Source organism: Dipodomys spectabilis, unplaced genomic scaffold (genome assembly GCF_019054845.1).
Source record: "Dipodomys spectabilis isolate Male_0828 unplaced genomic scaffold, ASM1905484v1 ptg000499l, whole genome shotgun sequence".
Classification (NCBI taxonomy): domain Eukaryota; kingdom Metazoa; phylum Chordata; class Mammalia; order Rodentia; family Heteromyidae; genus Dipodomys; species Dipodomys spectabilis.
Window position 1 is genome coordinate 79,878 of NW_024871176.1, and position 27,813 is coordinate 107,690.

General features: G+C 51.1%; 1 protein-coding gene across 2 annotated transcripts; it reads right to left on the bottom strand.

Annotated features, from left to right (window-relative positions):
- Positions 1 to 27,674, bottom strand: Kctd10 (potassium channel tetramerization domain containing 10). 2 transcript variants are annotated; one of them, XM_042669586.1, is made up of 7 exons: positions 27,585 to 27,674; positions 19,043 to 19,256; positions 12,747 to 12,916; positions 9,473 to 9,559; positions 9,135 to 9,187; positions 7,282 to 7,477; positions 1 to 2,444 (listed from the first exon to the last, which is right to left on the bottom strand). In XM_042669586.1, the coding sequence occupies exons 1-7, from the start codon at positions 27,585 to 27,587 to the stop codon at positions 2,220 to 2,222; spliced, it is 948 nt and encodes a 315-aa protein (XP_042525520.1). In that variant the 5' UTR covers positions 27,588 to 27,674; the 3' UTR covers positions 1 to 2,219. The 2 variants fall into 2 exon arrangements, with proteins under 2 accessions (XP_042525520.1, XP_042525519.1); XM_042669585.1 differs by having other exon boundaries at positions 9,473 to 9,562.
- Between the last annotated feature and the right edge of the window lie 139 nt (positions 27,675 to 27,813).

Below are 27,813 nucleotides of genomic sequence, written 5' to 3' on the forward strand. Positions count from 1 at the left end.
CACAGCATGGTAAAACTTTTATTTTACATATGCCCACAATGCTTGTACGAGACACACTGACTACTTTTAAAACAACGGTTTTTTTGTGGCATGGAGTGACAAAGGTTCATGGAAGTGTGACCGAGACTTCACACAGTCCAGGGAGGGTGGGTGTTCACACATTTGGTAAGGGCCAGAACCTGCACCAAAGCCAACGAGCTCGTGACCACGGGAAGGAGCGGGGAGAATACAGGCTGCAGTCACAACTTGGTGACTTGTTCTGAACATAAACCAACAGCTGTTCCAGCCTCTTAATTGTAAGCTATTACACTGTAATAAAACCTTACTCTTTACTAAATTTTAGGCCAGTGTTTTACCTGGATCATTCACAAATATGACTTTCACCCTTCATGCCAGCCTAAGACAAATCAGTTTCTTATGGTCTATTAACAATCCTACTCACCGTAGCCTATGTCGCTCTAACCCTGGGGGAGGGACATACAACTAGAGGTGCAGTGTTAGGGGAGAGCACTGGCAGGAACACCAGCTCCTAAGGCTCAGAAGCTGAAACAAATGTGATTGTTCTACAAACTTAACCTCGCACACAAACATTTAAAAACAACTCATACACAATGGCTTTCCATTCCTACAGAAAACATCAGAACTGACGTTTACATGAACGTTCTAAAAAAGTTTAACCCAAGGGGTAGGGTGGGCATTTAAAACTTCGACAATATAAAATGTTTACGAAACAACGTTTTGCAAGTTCCCTTTCCTTAGCACTATAATAAAACCCAAATGGATTAATATAAAAGTTTCCCACATAACAGTTTAAAAAGCGTCTCCCCAATACGTGGTTTTGGGTGGAAGGCATGATTGATTGAAAGTTTTATTGTAGCTCTGCTGCTGGATACAAAAGAAAGGCATACCACTGTCACCGGAAGGATTGCTGCATACAAACTCTAAGCCAAAAACAAAAAAAAAGTTCCAAAATAGAACATTTTTTGGAATACACCTGTCAAAGGCTGCCCATGTTAATACCTTTGGTATAAAACGACAACAAGTCCCTGGCCAAGCAGACCAGATCCATCCATTACCGGACACACATTCACATCTCCCTGTGCTACTTTACCTAGTCGTCTACTCAACCATCCCATCGGCCACGACTCACTCTGTTCCCACACAGACGCAGAAGACTCTGGGAGGTAGGTAACTGAGAATGTCCATCTTACACGAGCACCATGCACAGCCAGGCTCGGCGAGGGCCACCTGTGCCCTGCCAGCATCTATCCCGCCAACAATCTCACACATCCCTTAGACACGAATACAATCGGGACCCATGGGTATCTATCTGCACACACACACAGCCTAGTCACTGCCGAAACTCAGACAAAGACGAGAGGGGATCAGAGCGGCAAGCTCCCTCTGAGCTGGTGCCTGTCAGGCTCCCAGGCTGGGAGGAAGCATCTGATTGCTGACCAAAGAGGCAAGGCGCCCCCTTCTGCAGGGGAGGGAGTGGATCCTGGGCCGCTCAGCCTGCGAGGTGACCCTTGGACCCTGGGGAATGCAGCGAGTAGAAGGAGCAGGAGAGCGGGACACGCACTGCCAGGGAAAGCTTTGCTCCTTGCCAATGTGGTTCCAGCGCGTCCCAGACAAAGGGCAGCCACGGTGGCAAAAGGTCTGCTCCTGAAGACTAGACCCAGAGCAACACTAAGGGATATTAAGAGATGAGACACTCCACTGCCATGCGCTGTGGTTGTTCATCGGAACGCACAGGGCCCGGGCCCCGTCTGCCAAGGCTGGAAGGTCACAGGCCAGGAGGCTCCCACCGCTCCTGTCGGCCCACTGCAGAGCCCCACTCAGAAGAGAAACCCTAACAGGGAGTCAACACCCACAAAAATAAATACTGCCAACCAAAGTCCTCACACACACTCACATTCGGACTTTTTCTGGGAGAACCAAGAAAGCCTGGCTCCTCGGATCCACACAAAAAGTGGAGACCTGAGCCACAGCTTGTTCAACAGGAGGGGTGTGTACACCCGGGCAAGACAGAATCAACCCACCTTGTCCAGAAATAGCAAAATCATCATCCGGCATGTTACAAAAGTGGCTCCAGGGAAGGTGGAAGGTGCCGGAAGCCTGCATGGGATCTGAGTGGGGCAGGATGGGGGGAGGGGGGGCCATGGCGCGGGACATGGGGGAGGAAGGTGGGGAGGAGGGTGCCTGGTCTGCCAGCCTGCTCACTGGTGGAGATGGGCCCTGTCGTCCGGGCGCTTGATGTGGATCCGCCGCACGCGCTCGATTCGCTCTCGCTCCCGTTCCTCGTCCTCATCCAGGTGATGGGAGCGCCCAGCTGCCCCGCCGGTGGCCTCCAGGAGTGCATTGTCAGGTCCCCGGCCATCCTGGGCCTCATACAGCAAAATATTCAGGGTCTCCTCATAAATCCGGGCTTCGGGGAACTCCACCTGTGCCCCCACAGGGGAGAGGGCAGTGGGTTAGTGTGATTTACCACGGCCCACCCACACCTGCGCCCACACACGGCTCAGCAGGGCCCTGAGGACCGAGGAAGATGCTATCATCTTCAACGCAGGTATTTCCACAATACTTACATGTGGTAAATGCAGCAGAGACCAAAGAGGCACAGTAAGACAAGGCTCCCCGACCCCATCCCCTGCCTGTCCCCACTCCCCTTCCCTGCCCAACCCGGTCGGTCCCCTGCCTGTCCCCACCCCCACTCCCCTGCCCAACCCCGTCCCGTCCCCTGCCTGTCCCCATCCCCCCTTCCTTGTCCACCCCCGCCAGTGTCTCTTCTTACAGATAACACATTTTATCCTGAATCCCATGCACGTATTTGTACATATACACTACACATTTCAGAAAACAAAAGCTGAGGCAGGAGGGTCAGAGATTCGAATCTAGCTTGGGCTGCCTAGTAGCCCCGGGCCCCTGCATGAGTCCCAGGAGTAAGCTGGAGAGCACTCCCCGATTAGACTGGACAATGCATAGCAGTTCATGTTGATGGGTGGTGTGTCGCCACTGGCAGGGCTACAGGTGTGCAAAGCACGCAGGCTTTGAACACAGACACTGAAACCACCTCCTTTCTGAGCAGGCATGCGCTGGGGGCCCTCAGGAAACGGCACGAGCCTTCCTTGGCAAATCACTGTTTGCCTGTCCTCCTTGTGGAGCCCTGGATGGAAGGAGGGCGGCGCAAATGTGTTCCAGGTATGACACACGGATCAGACTCGGCCTTCCAGGGCGCGCTTCTCTTAGACGCCAGGAGGGAGAGAGGGAGCACTCCCATCTTCCTCACTAGAGCCACCAGGAGAGACCACGCCGCAGCAATGAGGGATCTGAGAAGCTGCATTCGCCATGCGGCACTGCCAGCATGGTGGGCAGACAGGAGGGCAACCCCGGCTTTTCTGTCCTCTACATTCTTGCATCCCCATCTCGGCCCAAGCCACCTCACGGCAGCAAGCAGAGCCGGAAGGAGTGAAGGTTCCTGGTCTCAGCAGGTGGGGAGAACTCCTGCTTTTTCCTGAGACTCATGCTGGGCCACCTCAGAGATAGGTTAAGGAAGCCAAAGAATCCATAGCTATAGCTACAGCCCTAACTTGCTGGCCATACAACAAGAAGAGGGAGCCCAGGAAGTTGGGAAATACTGAGAAGACTGTGGGGAAAGGGAGTTTGAGGGGCTGACTGAGCGCCTAGACTTGGGCCAGCTGTGGATCTGCGCTACTCCGAAGGGTACTGACCAATGGCGTCAGCAACTGCATGGCTCCAGATGCTGCCCCAGTGCACGGCACGCAGGTGGGACATATCTGAAAGTTTTCAAAACTGGAGCTTTGTCACTGGAGTCAAAAACCACAGAAAGGCTGGCTGGAACATCAGCCTAAACCCAGCTGGGTCAACTGCCAGCAAAGAAACCAAAAAATGCAGCCGGGAGCCGGTGGCTCATGCCTGTAATCCTAGCTACTAAGGAGGCTGAGATCTGAGGATTGCAGTTCAAAGCCAGACCGGGCAGGAAAGTCCATGAGACTCATCTCCAATAAAGCACTACAAAATTGGGAAGTGGCGCTGTGGCTCAAGTGGTAGAGCGCTTGCCTTGAGCTGAAGAATGCAGGGACAGTGCCCAGGCCCAGAGTTCAAGCCCCATGACCAACCAAAAAAAAAAAGCCAACTTTTTCCTTAGGAAGAGACCATGACTGAGAGCATCAAGATATCAGGACACAGTTCAAAACCAGTCAGCTCATGAAGAACAAAAATCCCAACCCCTGTGCACAAAGCTAGTCAACGCATGTGTGCTAATGCCAAGCCCACACAGAGGCTAGGGTGACCTGACCAGGTCCCCAAAACATTCCAGCAAGCAATACAGAGCAGACACAACAATGTAAAGAACTACACGAACATTCTAGAACACACGCTCACTGACCTGACAGGAAGGGCTCAGTGAGGGTGGTGAGGATGAAGCAGAGGTGACAGAAACAATTCCATCTCAACAGAAGTAAGGAGAGGCCACTAACACAGAAGTCAGGCTCCATTGTCATCTATTCTGAGAACCCGAGTTTCAAGAACCAAATGGATAGTGCATGCCTTGAAGACCTGCTTCAACTTTAATTTTGGCTATCCACACCCTTTCCAACTTAACCACAAAAGACAAATTATGCCTAAAGGATTTAGTAAAGCACTTGGGATGTTGTTTCAAGAAAGATGTCAGCTCTGCAAGAAACTGAACTCAAGCAGTGACTTGAGCACAGTTCCCAGAGGCTTGGGGTAGAGACAGGGTTAGCTGTCCATCTCTGACACCAACCGCATGGACCGTCATGGGCAGGAAAGGAGAAGGCATGAGGAGGGCTGGCCGCCCAGCCTGGCCCTACCACTCGCCGGTTTCACAAACCCAAGTGCAGACTTGCTCTGGAAGCCATCTGCTCATCCATACACAGCTGAGGTCAAGCCATGCCATCTCTAGATTCCTTTGCTCCTTATTAAGCTCTAAAGATAAGGAATCTCGATATTTTTTTTGTTGTTGTTGGTTGTGGGGCTTGAACTCTGGACCTGGGCGCTGTCCCTCATCTCTTCAGCTCAAGGAGAGCGCTCTACCACTTGAGCCGCAGTGTCACTTTTGGTTTTCTGAGTGGTTTATTGGAGACAAGAGTCTCATGGCCGTTCCTGCCTGGGCTGGCCTTGAACCTCGATCTTCAGATCTCAGCCTCCTGAGTAGCTAGGATTATAGGTGTGGGGCCACCAGTGCCCGGTGCCCAGGGAAATCTTGATATTTTAATTTAGTCAACATGATGATTATCCTTTTTATATCCAAGGGAAGGTACAACCCAAGTGTATTTTAAAAGAGATCATGTCAAGATGGAGTCTAGTTACAAGAGGACCCACATCCTTAAAAAGGAACTTCACAGGAGACAAGAGGCATGATGCATCTGCTAGTGAGGCACAGGCAATTCTGGCTCCCTGCTGTTTTTGAAACAAGAAAGAACCTCAGTGCTTTCCCTTTCTTGGCTACCCTTAGAAACAATCTCTGCCGAGCTGGGCACCGGTGGTTCATGTCTGTAATCCTAGCTACTCAGGAGGCTGAGATCTGAGGATCGCAGTCCAAAGCCAGCCCGGGCAGGAAAGTCTGTGAGACTCTTATCTCCAATAAACCACTAGAAAACCAGAAGTAGCGCTGTGGCTCAAGCAGTAGAGTGCTCGCCTTGAGCTGAAGAGCATGCAGGAACAGAGCCTAAACCCAGTTTAAGCCCCACGACCCACACCCACACCCCCACACCCACACCCCCACAACCAAGTCTGCCGTTTAGGCTATCTCCTGAATAGGAGTTCTCAAGTCAGCACTGTGCTGGAGAAGGGAAGTGAACACAGACTGAGCAAGAGCCACTGTGAGCTGGTGGCCACTGAAACTAGATGACCGAACGTGGAGATCACTGTCGCTATCTGTGTCTAATTCTGCACATGATCCAAATTTCCAATAATATCCGGGGAAAAGGCCTTTCTCTTGGTCCTCTGCACTTCTTTCATTTGTGCCTTGCTTGAGACGGGCTCAGAATCCCACAGAACTATGTTAACTCCCAAAGCTGCACACACAATAGTAACCTGAGCAGGTGAGTGACAGCTGGCATGCGGGTGACTAGTGGCATGGCAATCCACTTGTGACACAACTGCTCTATGTCACAGATACTCAGATTTCTCTTAGATAGGTGGAGAAAGAAGTGACTGGGTATATAGTATAGTATAACAAACAGAGGAGAGGGAGAAGCAAGAGGGGGAGGAGAGGGGGAAGGGGAAAGAGGACAAGGGGAAGGGATGGATAGGAAGGGAAAGGAAAGGGAAGGGGTGTCACTCATAGCGCAAGGGCAGAAGGCCTAAAGAGAAGACAAGGGCTCTTCAAGTGGAAGATCTGAAGTTCAAATAACAGCAGAGCGGATCTCTCGCAGTACTCTGCTTTGCAGAATGGCTTGTCAGTGGAAGTGAAGGGAGAGGTCAAGAGTGCTGATCTGAGCCAGGCACTGGTAGCTCACACCTGTAACGTTATCTACTCAGGAGGCTGAGATCTGAGGATTCTAGTTCAAAGCCAGCCCAGGCAGGAAATTCCATGAGACACTTATCTCCAATTAAACTAACAAAAAGCCAGAAGTGGAGCTATGGCTCAAGTGGCAAAGTGCTAGTTTTGAGCATAAAAGCTTACCAGCACCCAGGCCCTGAGTTCAAGCCCCAGGACTGGCACTAAAAAAAAAAAAAGTGCAGGTTTAGAGAGGATGACATGAAGAAGGAAAATCCAGAGCCCAGTTCATCCAGGGAGTTGAATGTGGCTGGAAGGAAGCCAAGAGGGTACACACACAGGCCCTGGGACCGGAGGGCAGCTCTAGGTAGCGGGCAAGAGCAGGACAGACAGGCGGCAAGTATGTGGTAAGTGGCGACTAGTAAGTCAAGATCTTGGAGGGCATGGGATGGACCAGTGCTGTCTCCTGGAGGAGGAGGAGGAGGAGAAACAGCACCAGCGCTGTCAGAATGACCAGAGGAAGACAACACTGCAGCTGAACACATACAGGCACAAGGCTAAATCTCAGACCACACGTACAGCAAAGTGACCGGGCCGTGGCATGGCTGTCTCCACTTGCTGGGCATCAGGAGGGAACGCCAGACTCTTCTCCAAGACCTACAGTGACTACTTTCCAGGGTCTCACGTGAGCAAGCACAAGGTCAGGAGAGCATTTTTAGGGCTTCCTCATGAGTGGGAAGAGGCTGTGTGCAGACCTGCAGAGTGGCCACTAGGCACCGCGCTCTCCGGCCTCTTACCTTGGTCTGCTTCTTCTCGGTGGCATAGACGATGGAAGTACAACAGACTTCGGCGATCTTGCGGCCCTGACCATAAAAAGACCAGCAGCAGATCTCATCCCCGATGACGTCCTTTATGAACAGGACCCTTCCGTTGAAGCGCAGAGACAGCTTATCAAACAGTTCAATGTTTTTCAACATATTGTCGTCAGAATTGCTGCAAAAAGAGCATCCCATGAAGTGACCGCAGCTGTGCACGAAACACCTTACCAGGTTCCCTCTCTCCTGTCTCACTTCTGCTCGTGCTAATGCCAAGAGAAAGGCACTTTCCTTCTTCGCTCCAAGAAGGAGAATGGGAGGCCAGAAAAATCCAGCGACTGTCCAAGGCCTGGGTCTCAGAACAGACAGCTCCGGCCCCCAAGTTTGTGCTCCTAACCAGCGTGCTTGAGCCCCATTACGCTTGCCCTACCCAGCTGGAGGCAAGAAGCTGGGATGCTGGTCCGGGCACAGGACCAGTGGTGGGGATCACTCCCCCTCCCCCCCCCCCCACACACACAGGGGGCAGAACCATGCTGCTCAAGGGACACTTTGGATTCTAGGACAGATTACAGGTCTTCAACTACTTCATTACATCACTCGTCCATCCCTGCAGCCCCTCCTGCTCCCACTCTCCAACCCTGACTCACAGCCCCATGCTCCCCAGGAGATCCACAAGGTATGCACATATCTCCAGATGCTGTGGTGGCATTGTGCAATGGAGCAGCAACTTTGGAAAAGAGTTTGACAAGCCCACAGTGACTAAACTCAATCATCACGGGATCCAGAAAAATCTCACTTCTAGCTAAGACAAATGGAAAGACATGCCCACCAATCTTGCACACATACATGCATAGCGGCACTTTTCAAAATAGCTAAAGGCAGCCAGGCACCAGTGGCTCACACCTATAATCCTAGCTACTCAGGAGGCTGAGATCTGAGGATCACGGCTCGAAGCCAGCCCAGGAAGAAAAGACCCTGTGAGACACTTATCTCCAATGAACCACCCCAAAACCAGAAGTGGCACTATGGCTCAAGTGGTAGAGTATGCACCTTGAGCTTAGGATCTCAGGGACTGCTCCCAGAGTTCAAGCCGAAAGAAAGAAAGAAGAGAGAGAGAGAGAGAGAGAGAGAGAGAGAAAGAAAGAAAGAAAGAAAGAAAGAAAGAAAGAAAGAAAGAAAGAAAGAAAGAAAGAAAGAAAGAAAGAAAGAAAGGAAAGAGAGAGAGAGAAAGAAAGAGAGAAAGAGAAAGAGAGAAAGAGAGAAAGAGAGAGAGAAAGAGAGAGGGGAAGGAAGGAAGGAAGGAAAGACAAGACGACAATAGCTAAAGGCAGAAATTACTCATGGCTACAAAAGGGTAAGCAAAATGTGGACGAGCCACACAATGGAGTATTATTTGGCCATAAAAAAGGAATAAAGTTCTGATGGGTGCCACAACATGAATGGACCCTGGGGAATAGTATGCTACGTGAAGGAGATGGTCACAAGAGGGCATACGTTATACGATTCCATTCATGTGGAATGTCCACAAAATACATATCTACCGAGAAAATGCCTACCCAAGGCTTGTGGGGCAAGTGGCTGCTAACGGGCAAAGAGTTTCTTTTGGTGGTGATGAAAATATTCTAAAATTACAAAGAAGCAATGGTTGTATAACTTTGTCACTGGTTTAGAAAGGCAGGTTCTAGAGCACTGTGGCCTTCAAGTTCTAGTTACCTCTATGTGTGCCTAGTCCGGAGGTGCTGAAGGGAACTTGCAGGCTGGGCCTGGCTGGTGTGAGTGTGTGATATGGTTTTCCTAGCTAGCCAGCGAGGCCTGTGTGGTGGCTGACTCCTTACCTGGTATAGGAGTATTTGTTGTTACTTCTGTTGTAGAGCAACTTCACGGCTGGCTGGGTTGTTTAAAAAAAAAAAAAAAAAAGTTACTCAGCGTGCAGGTGCAATGAGCTGAGGGTTTTCCAGAGTGCTGGGGCCCTGCCAAGAGCAGAGGTGGCCATGGCTACAAGCACAGCTTGCTGGCGGGGGAGGGGAGGGAGCCGGCCGGGCCCAAGGGCAACGTGACGGGCGCTGTCGTTTCCTGCTCAGGCCTGGCGGTGGCAGTTTCACATGCTTCTGTCTCAAAACTCACCTCTCTGTGTCTGGTAGCAAAGGAAACCCCTCAGGCGCCTCCGACATACCTTGTTGGAGGTGGCTATAAGTTTTTGTTCCTCTTTGGATGAAGTGATGACAGGAACCTTGCAGAATGGCTCGTAAGTGTCTTTGTTCTGCTGGAACAAAACATACTTTCAGCCAGGCGCCAGTGGCTCATGCCTGTAATCCTAGCTATTCAGGAGGTTGAGATCAGAGGATTGCAGTTCAAAGCCAGCCCGGACTGTAAAGTCTTATCTCCAATAAACCACTAGAAAATGGGAAGGGGTGCTGTGACTCAAGTGGTAGAGTATTAGCCTTGAGCTGAAGAGCTGAGGGACAGCGCCCAGGCCCAGAGTTCAAGCCCCACAACTGACAAAACACACACAAAACAAAAAAAACATACTTTCAGCCTAGGTGGTCTGCCTTGTGAGGGGTGCTGGGGGAGAGAGGGAGCTTTTCAGCCGGCCTGGCAGACAACAGGCTTGCAAGAAAGGTGGGGCAGTCAGGGCAGGAGGAGCATGCTTGGTGTCTAGGGCCATTCCACACCAGAGGCTCAGCAAGCTAACAATGATGATGCAGCTCCCCACCCAAGAAGCCACTAAAACTAAGCTCCCAATGTAGAGAGAAGCCTAGTTTCACCAAGGGCTCCTATAAGCCCTATGACCACAGAGGAATAAGGAAGAAGAATGGGACAGGTGAGCTCAGCAGACAAAAAGCATCAAACCAGGAGGCTACCTGTTTGCCAGTGGCTCACACCTATAATCCTAGCTACTTAAGTGGCTGAGAGCTGGAGGATCTCAGACTAGCCAGGGTAGAAAAGTCTGAAGACTGTCTCCAAAATAACTAGCAAAAATCTGAGCTGAGCTGGGCATCAGTGGCTCAGACCCGTAATCCTAGCTATTCAGGAGGCTGAGATCTGAGATCACGGTTCAAAGCCAGTGTAGTCAGGGAAGTCTGAGAGACTCATCTCCAGATAACTACTAAAAAATAAAAAGCCAGAAGTAGAGCTGTGGCTCAAGTAACAGAGTGCTAGGCCTTGAGCAAAAAAACTCAGGGACAGTGCTGGGGCCCTGAGTTTAAGCCCCAGGACCAGCACAGAAAAAAAGCAGAGCTGGAGGCATGACTCAAGGGGGAGACTGCCAAGAGAGCAAGAGCAGGCTCAGTTCAAACCCTTACATGACAACATCATCATCGTCAACAAACACAGGCTTGGAGGCTGGAAAGCTGATGCAGGCTGAGTGCTGACCGAGGGGATGGACAGCAGACACCCACGCTGTGGGCAGGGAGGAGGCTGCAGAGTCCTCAGTGAAAGCTCCTGTGCGGTGGGGTACAGGCAAAGAGCAGAGCCTGGCTTCCCGTCAGTGAGCAATGGAGACCCCCAGACCCATCCATCCATTCCCTCTCTCCATGGGCTCCCGCCTCTCCCTTTCCTGGAGTGGCTTGAACAGCAGAGGACAGGGCCAAGTCATTATTCTGGAAAGTGGGGGGTTAAATGAACATCTGTTCTGGCTCTTCCTCTACTCACACTCCAGGGGGCCAGTCACATGCTTCCGCCCCACCCCAGCCCCCAGAAGGCTGTGGGGCATTTCTTGGGAGTAGGGTCTGGCCAGGTAGCCTGGCTGGCCTGAAACTTGAAATCGTCCTGCCTCCACCTCCCAAGAAGCTGGACAGCAGTGTGTGCCACCCCATCCAGACTTCTGGTAGGCAGGATCTATCCACTAAAAATTGGCTTACAAGTTCAGACATGTGGGATCTGCAGTGAGAAAGCTGGCCTATCACCCAACCACAACCTCATGGGACAACAAAGACTGCTCACACACCACAGTGCACCAATCTTACGACTCAGGAGAAGCTGACAGAAGCCAGCACAAAGAACAGAAAAAGTCCAAGAAGAGTCAGACTGAGAGGGGCAGCAAGTAAACCTCACATCCTACCAGCTGGCAGAGAGGGAGGACACAAAGAGGGTAGACAGGTAGCCTCTGAAACAACTGTAGCTTTCAGAGAGCAAAACAGCTCTTCGAAAGTAGAAACGTAATAGCAAAAATGAAATATGACCCAGAAGGGTTGAAAAGATAAAACTCAGAAAGCAGAAGACAAAGGCTGCGTCAGAGAAGCTGGAATCGGCTCTAGAGGCAGATGGAGGTCTTACAGAAATAGAACCCGGTGGAGAAGAAGCCATCCAATGTGAGACTGACTCTCTTACTGAGAACAGAGGGACTGAACTTGGGGGGGTATATGCTTAGAAATCAAGCAAATGAAATCGCCCCAGGCTGAACTGCCAACCAGATGTACAATCCTAATGCAAACTGATACAGCTTAACTGGGGGGAAGGGACAAGAATGTAAACTCTTCTGTTTACAGTAATGCCAGTAGACAACATCAGAAATGGGAGAGTCAGTCAACAGCAGCAAAAGCAGCTCTGAGGAAATCACAGTAAAGTGGCTACAAGATCCTGCGTGGGTGAGGTTGGCCGGGAGGGGTGTGGTGGTGTTCCTGCGGCACCATCTGACTCCCTGCAGACATAACTTAAAGGATGAGGGGAAGGCTGCAACCCTAGATTAGATTTATGGTGGTCCACAGTTCCGCAGGCAGAGGTGGTACAGGGTAAGGCCAGTGCCTCCAGGAGCTTTGACACAATGGGCACTGCTCTAGCTGAGGGCCAGACACAGCCCTGTGTGGCCTGGGGAAGGCACAATCGAGTACCACACATATACAAACTGAGGCTCTGCAGCAGCCAAAGGGGCTTTTCTGGTTCTGCACCGTGTGGGAGCCTGGCCCACAGTCACAGTGAGCGGCTGCAGGTGACGTTTAGAGGCACTGCCTTGCAGGACGCACTGTCACCAGACCTGACCCCAGTGGTCTCCGCGTGGGTCCAGTTGAGGAAGGCTGTCTGCACTGTCCACAGGGAGCCATTACGCTGCTCCAAGTCTCCACCCCATGAGTCACTCATCAAGGCCTTCGACATCCACAGGAGAGGACCCAACAACACGGGGGCTGAGGACAGCAGCAGTCAGGAGCTTTTCTAAAAGCCTTCAGTACCCCTCAACCCACAGTGTCCCAGCAGAGGTAGACTAGGGCACCCCCTGGATAAAATGGGTTCAATGCCACATCCCAGCAAGACAGAAAGAGTGCCACCCACTGCATTCGGACTCTCCAGTAGTACAGTTATTCTTAGGGAGTCCCTACTTTGGGGTTACTCTGGCGGGAAGACAGTCTCCAGGACTGTGAATGTGAGGTACGCTCACTCTCGCTTTGCAAAGAGGGACGAGGAGAGAGGAAGTGTGCGTGGTGGTCCTCCACGTGGAGGAAAGGGGTGCCTACTTGTAGCGCCGCCTGGCACTCTTCCAGCAGGCCCTGGACGAGGTAATACTTGGCTTCTGCTAGCAGCTCCTCGATCTCCCGGCGACTCTCGGGCAGCGGCACAGCCCCGTCCCGAAGGTAGTTGAGTATCGTCCCGAAGTGCTTCCCGCAACGGTCAATAAGGATCCAGCCTGCGGGGGAAGGAGCTAGTTACACGGTGCCCTCTGTGGGGGCGCGTGGTGCACCCGGGGCTGTCTCCTAACTCACCCCCCCCTTCCAGGGGAGAGCAGGTGCACCCCCATATTGTCTATGCCCAGACCAGACCCATAGCCTACAGGTCCTGGGGGGCTGGACACACCACCAAGTCCAGCCCCACCCCCAAGCCTAAAGGCATGTCCGCAGTGTCCTTAAACACCCCCGGGGGAAAGGCTACTCCCCCAAAAGCACACTGCCATGCTCACCTTCACAGCTGAGAAGGAGGGAGCCCAGCCTTGTCCTCAGACTGCCACCTCAGGCTCCCCAGTACAGCACAGGACGTCACCTGCCTGGACACTTCCTGCCTAGTGGCAACGTGAAGACCAAAAACCCTGCCACCCAGCCCCTCAGTCAACATGGGAAGGCGGGACCTGTTTATTAGATGCAGGAAAATGTCCTGGCTGCTGGCCAGAAGCAGTCGAGGAGAGGGGTCAGGGGACTCATCTCCTCTGTCTCCCCTGGTCTATGGTGCCTGAACTAGACTGCAGAAGGGTTTCAATTCCTCTCTCACAATGCAATTCACCAGATAGGGTATTTGGAGGAGCCAGGCCTGGGAAGAGGCAGAAGGGGAGTGAAGACCAGCAATCTCAACAGAAAATGGGAAGATGGGCCGAGAATGTGGCTTGGTGGTACAGTGTTTGCCTAGCATGCACAAAGCCCTGGGTTCGATTCCTCAGAACCACATGCACAGAAAAAGCCAGAAGTGGCGCTTTCCCTTAAGTGGTAGAGTGCTAACCTTGAGCAAAGAAAGCTCAGGGACAGTGCCCAGACCCCGAGTTCAAGCCCCAGGGGAAAAAAAAAAGAAAGAAAATGGAAAGTTGGACATAGAAGTCAAGCAGATGGGCGAGCCTCAACCTTCCTGACCAGCACAGTGCCCTGGGCGAGGAGCTCCAGTGTCTCCTGTGACCCCTACTTGCTCTTTTCTTCCCTGACTGCCAACTTGAAGAAGGTGGGACTTAGGCACGCCTTGAGGTGGGACTTGGGCCCTGGGCCGCTGGGTCAAGAGCAGCACATGTGCCTTCTGCATGTGCCTAGTCGCAGCCTGGCCGCCTCCCCCTGCCCCGTCGTGCTCCATCGCCAGTCCTCACTGCCTGGCCTTTCCCGGCTTTCTCCTTTACAGCAATCACAATGGGGTTGCTAAGAAGCCATGCGTCCGTTCTTCTCTGAGTCTGTGTGGCCTTCCTCTGAGCACTACCCCTGCCTCCTGCTCTGGCTTCCTGAGCCCTGCAGGAAGAAGAATGCTGGACTGGTCGAGTCTGGCCCTGGCTGCACGGAAGGAAGAGGCCTTCACAGGCCTGGGAGATCTCGGTACCCTGACGATGACCTCCAGATGTTCTCCTTCCTGGCTGCTTTCCACATCGGACACAATGAAATCCAGACTTAACATCTTGCACAACTCAGCTGCCCACCGAAGCGGCATGCAGGAGTGAGTGAGTCTGGACCGAGGAGGAGGCTGGCTGGGGAGCATGCCCTGCCCCCAGGGATGTCCCCCACCCCCCAACCACGAGTGGCTGGATAGGAATGTGGGCCAGGACTGTCTGAACTCTGACATTCCAAGCAATGACAGAAACTCAGATTTTCTTTTTTTTCCTTTTGGTCGTTCGTGGGGCCTGAACTCTGGTCCTGGGCGCTGTACCGCAGCTCTTCAGCTCAAGGCTAGCGCTCTACCACTTGAGCCACAGAGCCACTTACAGCCTTTTCTGCTTATGTGGCGCTGAGGAATTGATCCCAGGGCCTCATGCATGCACCTTCCAGCCTGAAACTCAAGATTTTCTGTGAATCTCATCTTTATAGGATGGTAAGCTGATTTAAAATTTCACCAATCCATCATAGAGCCACTAAAATGCACAGGCAGGTTGAATTTGGCCTTCAGACCACAGCGTGCAGCCTGGGCTCCCCAGAGGGTGCTGAGGGGTGAAAAGACAGTTGTTTGCTTCCCTGCTGTGCTTTTGAGGGAGGATCATTTCTGCAGTTCAGCAAATAAAACGGTCTCACAGAAACTCAATGATATGCCCAAGTCGGGGAGGGCAGGACCACCAGCAATAAGAAACCTAGGCTTTAAGAAAAATGGTAACTAGCTGGGCACCAGTGGCTCACACCTGTCATCCTAGCTACTCAGGAGGCTGAGATCTGATGACCGCGGTTCAAAGCCAGCCCAGGCAGGAAAGTCTGGAAGACTTTCATCTCCAATTAACCACCAGAAAACCGGAAGTAGTGCTGTGGCTCAAGCTCTTCAGCTCAAGGGTGCCCAGGCCCAGAGTTCAAGCCCCATGACCTACAAAGAAAGAAAAAGAAAAATGGTGACCGAGTCACCTCTGGTCCATGTCGTGCCTTCGGTACAGGCAGAAGTCAAGCTGGGGGAGGGAGTGGGGACTCAAGGCAACAGCCCAGAGTCTTCATAAAGGAATAGGAGGATGGTGACACTGGGCTCCAGCTCAAGAATGTGTCCAGGAAATGCTTGTGGTGAAGGAATCATACTTTGGACAAATAAGGGCAAAGGCGCAGGCTACTCTCTCCATGAGGTTTCACTTATTCAGAAGTTAAAATATTTCGGTTGCTTTCAAAGCAGGAATCTATCCCTGAGAAACTGCACGACGTCTGCATGTAATGTAGGACAGCAACAGAACGTCAAGTGCTCCATGCTGGGCGGGGGGGGGGGGGGGGGGGGGTGTCCTCCCACTGCCAAGGAGCCCTGGGGGCCATTGCGGGGCAGGCACAGGACTCCCGCAGCGCGGCAGGGCCTGAGAGCTGGGGCCCGTGTTGACAAACTAGCTCTGCCACATACTTGCACCTGCAGCAGTACTTTACTCGACCACTCTGTCCAGCAGCCTCCAAAATGGCCTCAAGAAAGGGCTGACACAGAGCTAGAAGGCGAGTGCACAGAGGGCACATAGCACCAGGCCAGTCTTGGGCATCTCACCACTGCTGCTGAGAACAGAGCAGGAGTGGGGGCTTCGGGGCCGAGGGTGCTCTGGGGGTTCGTCCACTAGGCTCACCTCCTGCCCCCCATGCAAACACACCACTTATTTCCTCTCTGGGGATGTCCAGATGTCCTTTTCCTTCTATCCTCCCTCCAGGGAGCGTCTGCAAGCCTTTCCTTGTCATACTAAGTTATTTGTAACTGTTGTATGAACTTGCCTGATCTTAAAGGTGACCTGAAATACTCGTTAAGAATGCAAATCTGAGGAATCTGCCTCATTCCTGAGTCTCAGTCTCTAGGTCGGGATCTCTGACCCAAGACTGTAGACATTTTACACCAGATAGCTTTGTCATGAGGGATTTCCACAGGTGATTTAGCAGCACTCCTGGACTCTTAACGCTCACCCCTAAGTTGTAACAACCAAAAATATCTTTAGATATTGAGTGGAGTGTGCTCATCATAAAAAGAATTCTTTGATCTAGCTTACGTACTCTCTAATTTTGAAAGGATTATCCAGCAACCTGAAACCATGCGGGGGGGGGGGGGGGGGGGGGGGGGGGGGAAGCTACAGGAAAAACTCCAAGCCAGTGCTGAAGGGGATTCTAATTCTTATTTCAAACAATCCATGGGACTAACCATGATGGTTTTTGTTGTTGTTGTTGTTTTTGTCAGTCGTAGGGCCTGAGCTCTAGGCCTGGGAACTGTCCCTCAGTTCTTCAGCTCAAGACTAGCACTCTACCACTTGAGCCACAGCACCACTTCCAGCTTTTTCTGCTTATGCGGTGCTGAGGAATCAAACCCAGGGCCTCAAGCATGCAAGGCAAGCACTCTACCACTGAGCCACCTTCCCTGTCCCCTAACCACGATGTTGACGGGTTGGGTACAAATTCTAGCATTACCCAGCCTTGGTGGCTCACGCCTGACGTCCTAGCTACTCAGCAGGCTGAGATCTGAGGATTGTGGTTTGAAGCCGGCTCAGGCAGAAAGCTAGGAGTGGAGGTAGGGGTCAAGTGGTAGAGCAAAAAAGCTTGAGCAAAAACAGCTCAAGGACAGAGCCCAGGGCCTGAATTCAAGCCCAGTACTGGTGTGTATGCACACACAAACACACTTCTAGCACTGGGGAGGAGTCCGGAAGGCCTGCTCACTGCCAGCATGTCCTCAGCAGAATGTGGACCGCAGTCCCTCCTCTGAAGGGCACAGTGACGTCCCTTCTCATCCTGCTCTCCTCAGGAGGCTTTTCCTCCTGTCTGCCCTGCCCCAGGCAGGGTGACCAGGTCATTAACAGCTGAGAGCATGGTCACGTGCTTTCTAGTACCTTCCTCCAACCTCCTAACTCCACGAGGTTTTCTCCTTCACCACTGAGAAAAGAGGGACAAAGAAGAAAACCGAGGCTGGCCCATTAGGCTGCCACATGCTCAGGTGATGCGCGGCCCCAGAGCCCTTAGCAAACTTTGGGCAGCGGACGGCTGAGAGGCAGCGAGTGCTGGGGTCAGCAGCTTCACGTTTTCTAGCCCTATGGTATGGTCTGGACACCGGATTGCTGAAGTCTTGCTCCTCAGTGGAATGGCAGTCAGCTTCCACCACATGTGGGAAGGATTACATGAACGCCGTATCATGAGCAGTATCATAGTGAGAAAGGACGGGGTGGGGGCTCGAGTGACAGTACAGACATAACACACTCAGCGTGTCAGTGACCACACTGATTTCCCAGAGCCCGGTGCCAGCGGCACTGGGCAAAGGCCATATTTCAGCAGGGGCTTAGAACAGGCGCAGTCCGGCTGGTGCGCATGCGTACTCTTTGTCCAGCTGAGTGGACATCTATGGTATTCGGCCTTTCTGGAAGAGGCCTCCACTTAGCCTTCAAAGCCACTCAGCTGCTCTTCCGGAACCCCACCCCTCAGGACTGGGTAGGGAGGAAGAAAAACCCCAACAATCCCGGGATCTCAGATAGTATCTGCTTCCTTCTGTGGCTAGGGCACCATTGTCTTGATTTCCACAAATCCCCCTGGGCAATGGGGGTGCACGGCAAAGGGGAGCCAACCACTCACAAACCACTGACCATGCTCAACCACTGCCTGACCCAAACCCAAGTTCACGGGGCACCAGGCAGCAGGGCCTCTGCCTGCAGTCCAGCCTGCTCCAGAACTCAGAGGGAAATGCCCTAACTAGCCGGCAGCGCAGACTAAAGAGTACAACGTGGCACTCCAGGGCCACGAGCCCACCACCTAAGTCAAAACTTGCCACTCTCTCAAGTGCACATCCCTGGAAGGTGGGGCCCAAGCAATGCAGGCCAAGGAATGAAGGACAGGGATGTTTACACTTCACCAGGTAAAGGTGGAGCCCCACCCTGCCCAGTGCTCTGAGATTATTCCAGGTGCAGGGAGGTGGTTCCACAAGAGCACTTTAACCAACTGTTTGCCTTCTACAAATGTGACTTTCCACAGGAAGAGTGTGTGTACACAAGTGCGTGTGCGCATACACACACACACACACACACACACACACAGAGGCATTGAATAGACGAACGCCAACTACTACATACCAATGGCTTCATGGAGTGGGATGGGTGGACCCATTCTCCACACCAGAAAAATGTGACCTTGAGCACTAAGCTACTTGGTTAGGCCCACTACTGACTAAATGAGGAGCCAGGGCTCAAATTCAGGCTTACTAGTCTTTGTTAGACACAGTGCTGGGGGGGGGGGGGGGGGGGGGAAGGCCAGAGAAACGTGTCTCCCAGGCCCGAGCATCACTCTGAAGTCAGAGAACTAAAAGAAGTCAGGGAACTAAAAGGACACTACTAGGACACCTAGCCTCATCTCCATTTTAGAAAGGCAGGCCAGGGCCTGAAGGAAGGGAAGTACTTTCTCAAAGTCAAACAGCAAATCAACTAAGACTAACAGGTCCCCAGTCCATGTAAGTCCTACTCATCATCAGGCCCAGACCCCAACCTCACTTCCTTCACAAGCACTCCCAAATGGGACCTGGTCTCCCTGGGACTTTCGGGGCTCCTCGCCCACCAAGAGGACAGGGAGCACCAATCATACCTGTTCATCTTCTGAGCAGACAAGTGGGTCCTGGGTGTGCCAGGTGGTGGAGGATGTGCAGCCAAACACCCTGCCGTGGCGGTGGGGCGACTTACCTTCACTGTCAGTGAGCACCTCCATGCGCCCGCTAAACATGGCCTTGAGCATGGTGTCCTGCTTGGTGAGCGTCTGCATGGTGGTGTAGTACAGGGCTCCGCCCACGTTCAGCTTCACGTACTTGGAGCTGGGACTGGCGCCCTTGAAGGAGGTGGTGCGGGTAGCAGCCGCCGGCACGGCTGAGCTCACCACGCTTTCTCCTGACATCTCTTCCTGCCAGGGGAGAAGATAGGGTCACCACAGGGAGCCTGGCTGGAACCCCTCCTTTCAGTCTGTGGGCTCCATTTGGCTCCCAGGGTTGTTTGCTCAGTTCATGGCACTTAAAAATTAAAAGTTTGCTTCTAATGCTGAAAACACAGGGGGAAAAAAATCTGGACTTCTGATGTCAGAGACCACATAAGCTTGGACAGCAACAACAGTGGGAGCCAGGGGATCGGCTGCCCCAAGGAGGGGCAGGGTAACCCCAGCTAGACGGTCTCACCTCACCTAGACAGGCATTAAGAGTTTGCTGTGAATTCTTGTGTTGTAAGAACTTCCTTTCTGTCCAGTGCCTGAATAAACCAACCACCCTGGCTACCTCCATCAGCAAAGTACTTCCCAGGTCCCTCTGTCTCCCCTCATGGCCACATACCCTGAAAACTCAAGGCACCCTCTTTGTACTAAACTACAGATGAAAATACACTTTTATAATGTGAATGCAATCTAGCTCCCACTCCTAACGCTTCCTAAAGGGCAGTTTTCTATGCACAAACAGAAACTCTTAGAAGTTCTCAAAAAAAAAGAAATTCTAAGACACCAGAGCCTGTGACAATCTGACAGCACTGCTACACAGAGCCAGGCGCTGGTGGCTCATGCCTGTCATCCTAGCTACTCTGGAAGATGAGATCTGAGGATCACAATTTGAAGCCAAGCTGGGCAGGAATGTCTGTGAGACAATTATCTCCAATTAACTACCAAAAATCCAGAAGTAGAAGCTGTGGGTCAGGGAGAGCACTAGCTTTGAGCAAAAAAGCTCGGGGACAGTGCCCAGGCCCTAAATTCAAGCCCTAGGACCAGCACAAAAGAAAGGAGAGCAAGAGACACAGAGAGAAACACAAACACAAACAAACACACATAGAGCAGACAGACATAACTGCCTGAGCTAAGCAGGCATGGGAAAGTAGACCGGCACTTGCATACGTACTCCAAGAAAAAGCTTTTTAGAATGATTCTGTGAAGTTCACAGCAGGAGATGTCTGGGGCCTAGTACTGAGAAAGCAAAAAGCACCTCTGATGGTCAAGGGCAAGCCCAGCTTTTCCCAAGAACAGGAACAATTTCCCAGGACTTCACCATCAGACAAGGCCGCTCTGGGGCTGTGTTGCCACAAGACAAAAACAAGACCATCCCACAATCGTGTCTGAACACATACCAAAAAACATGAACAGTATCCAAAACACGAGAGCACACAACCACACCCCTTAAGCTGGCTAATGCGAGGCTCAGCTGCCTCTGCCAATGATGGCTTCACCTGTCTGTCCTTCCACCTTCCAGACAGGAATCACAGACGGGAGCCACGGGATTAGCCACCAGCACAGCAGACAGCACAGAGCAAAGCCCTTCCCTCCAAGCCCACCCAGAATCCCAAATCCTTTCCCAGATGCCTGCCTTCCCTCCCTCCACGCAATCCAGAGGCACACCCAACAGAATTGGCGTGCTGCAGGTGATTTCAGACGAGCCGGCACTCACAGCACAGAACATTACTTTCTGTGTGTGGGTTTTCTGAGATAAGGTTTCATTGGATAGCCCAGGCTGACCTCAAAAATTCTGGTCCTCGTGCCTCAAAGTGTTTCCAATGTTGGGGTTGAAGGTGTGCACCACTAACGCCCAGCTAGTTTTTTTTGAACTATTCTGGAAAATGACTTTGATGCCTTTCTATCTTTTCCAGAAAGATTTCCCATAGCAAAGGTGACGTATTTATGACTGGTAAGGCAAGACCGGCATTGCCGGCGGGGGAGGGGCTGACACAGTGATGACCTGTGACAGCGAAGTAAGAGTGAGCCACAGGCAGCTCCAGGCACCTCCCAGGTCCACATTCCGCGGGCAGGCCTCCCGCCCTCCAGCCCCCAGGGAGGCCTGGAATCCCTTGCGTCAGGACCCCTTGGTGTGAAAGAGAAGGAAATATTTTCTCAAGAAATTGTAGCTGCTGCTCAAGTGAAAACACCGGAACAAGGCGTGCTGGCAAAGGCTCCAGCTGAGCTTATGGGATGACAGAAATGGCCGCTAGGAAGAAGCCTAGAGGGAAAAAGAGTTTTATCGTCCTGTGATTTGGGTTTTTTGAACCTTTTTTTTTTTTTGGGGGGGGGGGGTGCGCTAAAGGAAATATATCCAAAAATGGAAATACTTTTCTAGCGTCCTTTGCAAATCTAAATCTATACCATTTATATGTTCATAGGACATGGCCCATCATCTTGTATGGAGTCATAAAACAGACAAAAAAAAGACTCAACATTTACTGCACATGCATATTTAGAGCTGTCAAAACCATGAAGTGTCCTTTAACTGTACGGCTGGATGCATGTGGGTCCCACTCCGGTCATGGCAGAGATCGCCGCCGCCAGCTCTAGCAGCCATCCCCCCTTCATTAGTACCACCACACGTGACTGGGAAATCCAAACGATGCTAGTAGTTACTGTCATTTCCATATTGGGGATTCAGATACCTGGACCCAGACAGATGTGGTGGTGCACACCTGTAATTCCAACACTCAAGAGGTTGAGCTACACAGCCAGACCTATCTCAAAACAACAACAAAAGGTACCCTGGCACAAAGAATGCTAGTCACTTCTCAAAGCCAGGAATGGAGTCAGTGATAAGCTAGTCCAGAATCCCTCATGCTTGGTGTATTTAGAACCATGATTTGTAAATAAGTCCCATCTCAGGCCGGGTGCCGGTGGCTCACGCCTGTAATCCTAGTTACTCATGAGGCTGAGATCTGAGGATTGCAGTTCAGAACCCAGTCCAAGCAGGAAAGTCCGTGAGACTCCTTATCTCCAATAAACCACCAGAAAATGGGAAGTGGTGGTGTGGCTCAAGTGACAGAATGCTAACCTTGAGCTGAAGAGCTGAGAGACAGTGCCCAGGCCCATGACCAAAAAAAAAAAAAAAGTGCCATCTCTTTCTTTTTTGGGGTCAGTTGTGGGGCTTGAACTCAGGACCCGAGCACTGTCTGAGCTTTTTTGCTCAAGGCTATTTCTCCAACATTTTGAGCTACAGCTCCATTTCCAGTTTTCTAATGGCTGATTGGAGATAAGTCTCACAGACTTCCTTACCCAGGCTGGCTTTGAACTGCAGTCCTCAGATCTCAGTCTCCTGAGTAGCTAGGATTGCAGGTGTGAGCCACAAGCACCCAGCCCATCTCCTTTCTTTAAAAAAAAAAAAAAAAAAAGAGAGAGCTACACTTGTAATCCTAGCTACTCAGGAGACTAAGATCTGAGTATTATGGTTCAAAGCCAGCCTATGCGGGAATGTTTATGAGACTCTTCAAGTAACCACCAAAAAGCCAGAAATGGCTTTTGAGTGACTCAAGACTCAAGAGATAGAGCACTAGTCTTGAGCGGAGAAGCTAAGAGACAGTTGCTAGGCCCTGAGTTCAAGTACCATTACATACTGAGTTCAAGTACCAGTACATACATACGTATGCATGCATACACATACATATACAAATACCCCACAAAAAGTCCTGAGAAAAGAAGCAATGTGTAGTTAAGGATTGGGGAGTCAGGCCTATATTTAAGCCCCCAACTCTGCTACTTAATAGCTTGGGGGTGTGGGTGAAATACCTGAATCTAGTCCTATCTATCAGCTGGGGCAATGCACTCCTATCCCTGCCGTGAAGGAGACTAGAGGAAGTACTACTCAGTTTAGCCCATGGCTCTGAGTAAACACTCAGACAGGAAACACTCATTTATTATTTGGAATGCTCTCAAAATCTCCAATTAGCTTCTCTTTGGAGACTGTTCCCAGCTCTAATGACAGACCGAAGACTGAATTACTACAAGACAAAGGCAGAAGCCTTCCTGATCTGGCCCGTGACTCCAGATCAGCACAGCAAAAACCCAAATACCAGGAGGGTGCTCTTGGGGAGCTGGCAGTGGCTGATCAAGTTCCTCAGTCCAGCCAGGCATTGGTGACTCACACCTGTACCCCTAGCTACTTAGAAGGCTGAGAACTGAAGATAGAGGTTCAAAGTCATCCTGAGCAGGAAAGTCTGTAAGATTCATCTCCACTACACCACCAAACAAAAAATAGGACTGGAGGTGTGGTTCAAGTGGTAAAGTGCTAGCCTGAGCACACACAAAAACTCAGGGACAGAGTCCAAGTCCTGAGTTCAAACCTCAGGACTGGCACAAAACAAACAAGTCCCTCAGCCTAAGCTACAGTGAACTGAAGACACAAAGCAGTGGACTATCATTGCCACTCTCCCCAGGAGGCCCTCCTGCTGTTCCCAGGGATCCTGTTACCCCAGTGCCCTTCCAAAGGTTTGATTTCATTATTCATGAGGCTAAGAGAGAGAGAGGGAACAAGAGCGCAAACTTGGTTGCAAGAAACAGTGAAGTCACTAATACTTAAGATATTGCTGTTGGATTCAATCAGCTTATTCCAATAAGATAGGTAAACCAAAGCTCATCTCCTGCCTGTCTGCCCTCAGTACTGCTAATGCTGATTCAAAACAGTAACTGTCTACCAGGTCTCACAATGGAATCACTAGAGGGAATTTTAAAAACTACTGATGTTGCCAGGTGCCAGTGGCGTGAGCCTATACTCCTAGTTAGTCAGGACTGAGGTCTGCAGGATCATGGTTCTAAGTGAGCTCAAGCAGCAAAGTGTCTGTTAAACTCCATCTCCAATTAACCAGGGGAAAAAACCAAACATCTGGAGGTACAGCTCAAGTGGTTCAGAGTCAGCAGTAAAAAGCAAGCTGTGACAAGCAAGCTGAGCAAATGCAAAACCCTAAGCTCATGCCCAGTACCAGCAAAATAAAAAGTTGAAATAATACTGATATCCAAAGCTGAACACCAGTGGTTCAATCCTAGCTACTCAAGAGGCTTAGATCTGGAGGACTAAGGTTCAAAGCTTGTTTGGGCAGAGAAGTCTTTGAGACTCCATCTTCAAATTATCCAGCAAGCCGAGCACTGGTGGCTCATGCCTGTAACCCTAGCTACTCAGAAGGCTGAGAGCTGAGAATCACATTTTGAAGCCAACCTGGATAGGAAAGTCTATAAAAGTTTTATCTCCAAGCCGGGTGCTGGTGGCTCACGCCTGTAATCCTAGCTACTCAGGAGGCTGAGATCTGAGGATCGCGGTTCAAAGCCAGCCCGGGCAGGAAAGACCGTGAGACTCCTATCTCCAATAAACCACCAAAAAACTGGAAGTGGCGCTGTAGCTCAAGTGGTAGAGTGCTCGCCTTGAGCTGAAGAGCTGAGGGACAGCGCCCAGGCCCAGAGTTCAAGCCCCACGACCGACAAAAAAAAAAAAATTATCTCCAGTTAATCACCAGAAAACTAGAAGTGGCGCTGTGGCTCAAAGTGGTAGACAGAGCTGGCCTTGAACAAAAGAACTCAGGGGCAGTACCCAAGCCCCAAGTTCAAGCCCCAAGGCTAACAAAAAAAATACAGCAAAAATGCTGGACTAGAGGCATGGTTCAAAGGTTTGAGTGCCAAAAGCAAGCTGGACAAGTGTGAAGTCCTGTGTTCAAACCTTGGTACCAGCAAAACAAAAAAGATACTAAGATACTAATGTTACTAATATCTGGTCCTACTTACTGAGACTCTGCTGCCAATGGGAGTTTGGCCTAGGCAACAGAATTTTTAAGTTCCACTGAGTGATTCTAATGTGCAGCCAATATTGCAATGCTCTGTGCTAAAAAGTTCTGTAACCCTTAATTAAGCTATAATTAACTCAGTGGTCTTGAAGAAGCTCTTAGACCTCTTGCTCTATTGGCCCGTGCATTAAAAACAAACCAAAGCATCATAAATAAAATCAAACCTCACTTCACAGCTTCAGCGTCACAGTCAGGAAGCAACTGTGCAAAAATAGAAATTAGCTAAAGGGCCAGGCCCTGGTGGCTCACACCTGTAATCCCAGCTACTCAGGAGGCTGAGACTGAGGATCACAGCTCAAAGCCAGCCTGGGAAGGAAAATCCATGAGACTCTCATCTCCAATGAACCACCAGAAAACTGGAAGTGGCACTGTGGCTCAAAGTGGCAGAGAGCTAGCCTTGGGCAAAAGAGCTCAAGGACAGTACCAGAGCCATGAGTTCAAGCCTCCCAACCAACACAAAAAGAAATCAGCTAAAAATGGAAAATAATTGACTTGACGAGAAAGTTGGGCAAGGATAAGTATGATAGGAACAAAGACCTATGTCTGTAATACTATCTCATGTGTGAATGTGAGTGTGTGTATCTGTGCACAGAGGGAAATGATTGAGAGCCCTGCACATTTGGATTGCAACCCCAGTTCTACCACTTTCTTCCTGATGTTTAGACCTGCAATTAACCTAATGGTTAATGCACTTGGCACCTTGCTTAGTTTCCCTTCTATCCCTCAAGCTTTAAGACCAGCTGTTCCCAGCCCTGGTTGCTAGTCACTTGTGTGTGCTTTTAAAAAATGACAGTGCCAGTGCATCAGTGGCTCACACCTGTCATCCTAACTACTCAGGAGACTGAGATCTGAGGATCATGGTTCAAAGCCAGCCTGGGCAGGAAAATCCCTAAGACTCTTCTCTTCAATTAAACCACTAAAAAGTCAGAAGTGACATTGTGGCTCAAGGGATAAAGTGCTTACTTTGAGTGGAAAAGCTAAGGGACAGCACCTAGGCTCTGAGTTCAAGCCCCAGTGCCAGCACAAAAAAAAAAAAAAAAAAAGCTGGTGTCTGCCTGGGTTAAACCCCTGGTCAATTAATCAGACTCTCAAGGAGGGTAAGAAGCAACAGCTCAGTAGCTGGTGTTTAAGAAGCTCTTCAGGTGATTCAGATGTATTGCTGGGGCTCAGTATCACCAAGTTAAGTAAGTTGTTTGTGAAACTAGCTCTTGACCGAAAAACCACAAGGGATCTGAGAGAAGAAACAAACAAACAAATAGGGCTTGGGGAAGGGGGGATTCTTACTGCAGGGAAGTTTAACAAACACTAGGCTAAATGCAGGTTTAACAGTTCCCCAAACCGAGGGTACTGCTATAACTCAGAAAAGTCTGTTTCATATCTACCAAACCATACCACATCAACTACCTAACTATAACATTATTCTGCACCCACAACTTGCTTATAAGACAGTAAGTGATAATTCCCAATGGATATTCTTCTTTTCTGGTTAGCATACAACATTTCTAACCTATTTAGCTCAAAGAGTCTACATTGTTGTTACCAATCCTACTTTTTAGGGAAGAAAACCAAGAATGAAAACTATCAGTGCCTTCTCCATTCAATTCATATACCTCCTTCTCATTTCACAGCCCAAATCAATAAATCACCAGTCTCTGCAAGGAACACATACCGACAGGCTCCAACCCCCGCCACCCCCCCACCCCAGCACTACCACCAGGCTGTCTGTGGCAAGGCTTTGAAAATTTGGTCATTTTTAACTAGCACCCAGGTGATGTCTGTTGCTGGCCTGGAGACCACAGTTACTAGAACCACCTGTTTAGACAGCCTCCCTTCCCCGAGATGGGGGGTTTCTTTTGCACAAAATGGAAAAGCGAATTCAAATCGATTTAAGTCATTTTTCTTCAGCTTGGAGTTGATCTTTCTTCTGAAAACTGGATCTGCTTAGGGGAGTGGTCAGTGGAGGAGGAACGAGACTCTATTCAGGCTGATCTTTGGTCCATCTACACCCGAGGACAAAAAAACAAACAAGCAAACAAACAAAAAAAAAGCTATTCAAGAGCTGAACTCAACAGAAACCTTCCCACAGCTGAGACGGCGAGGTGAGATATCCCGAGGTTGGCCACGCACCCGCCTCAAGGAAAGTGACTAGGAAGCAGAGGGAGCCAGGCAGGCGGCCACCGGCGTGGCTGTAGACTCGAGGGCGAAGGTACCCTGACCTCAGACGGCTGGCACAGCCCGTCCCCGGATTCCAAGCCCGGAAGGAACTCGCCTGCGGGCTTCCGAGACCCCAACCGCTTCACACCACGGGTGCTCCCCTCACCCCTTCACCCACCACCCTTCTTCACGTCGAACACCCCACGCCTGTTGTCTTTGTTCTCACCATCCTCCACTCCAGACTGAGGGACCCTTCGGCTCACGTCCCCCACGGCTACCGACAAGCCCCCCACAGCGCCTCCCGGGGTCCCTACTAGCCAAGGAGACGGACGGACAGACCCAGACTGCCGGACACAAACTCCATTTCTCCGCTCAAAGCGCTTCTTCCCCCCCCCACTTCCGGCGTCGCCCCCGACCCGTCCCCCACCCACAGCCTCCCCACCACCCCAGACGCCCCCACACCCTCCCCTCCGCCGGCGCCGGGCTCCCGCGGCCGCCCCGAGCCCCAGCCCAGCGCCCTCCTCACCATGAAAAGCCGGAGGACGCCGGAGTCTCCAAATCCCGACTGAGAGGCAGGAAAAACTCCCTGCTGGCCGGAGCCGGAGGCGGAGGCGGGGCCGTGGGCGGGAACTTCCGCTGTTCCCATCGCACTTCCGCCCCGCAGAGAGCACCAGCTTAAAGTGTCCGTTGGCGATCGACTGCTTTCCCCCCCCCCACCTTCGCGACAAGAAATAAGGTGTCACCTCCTCTCGGCT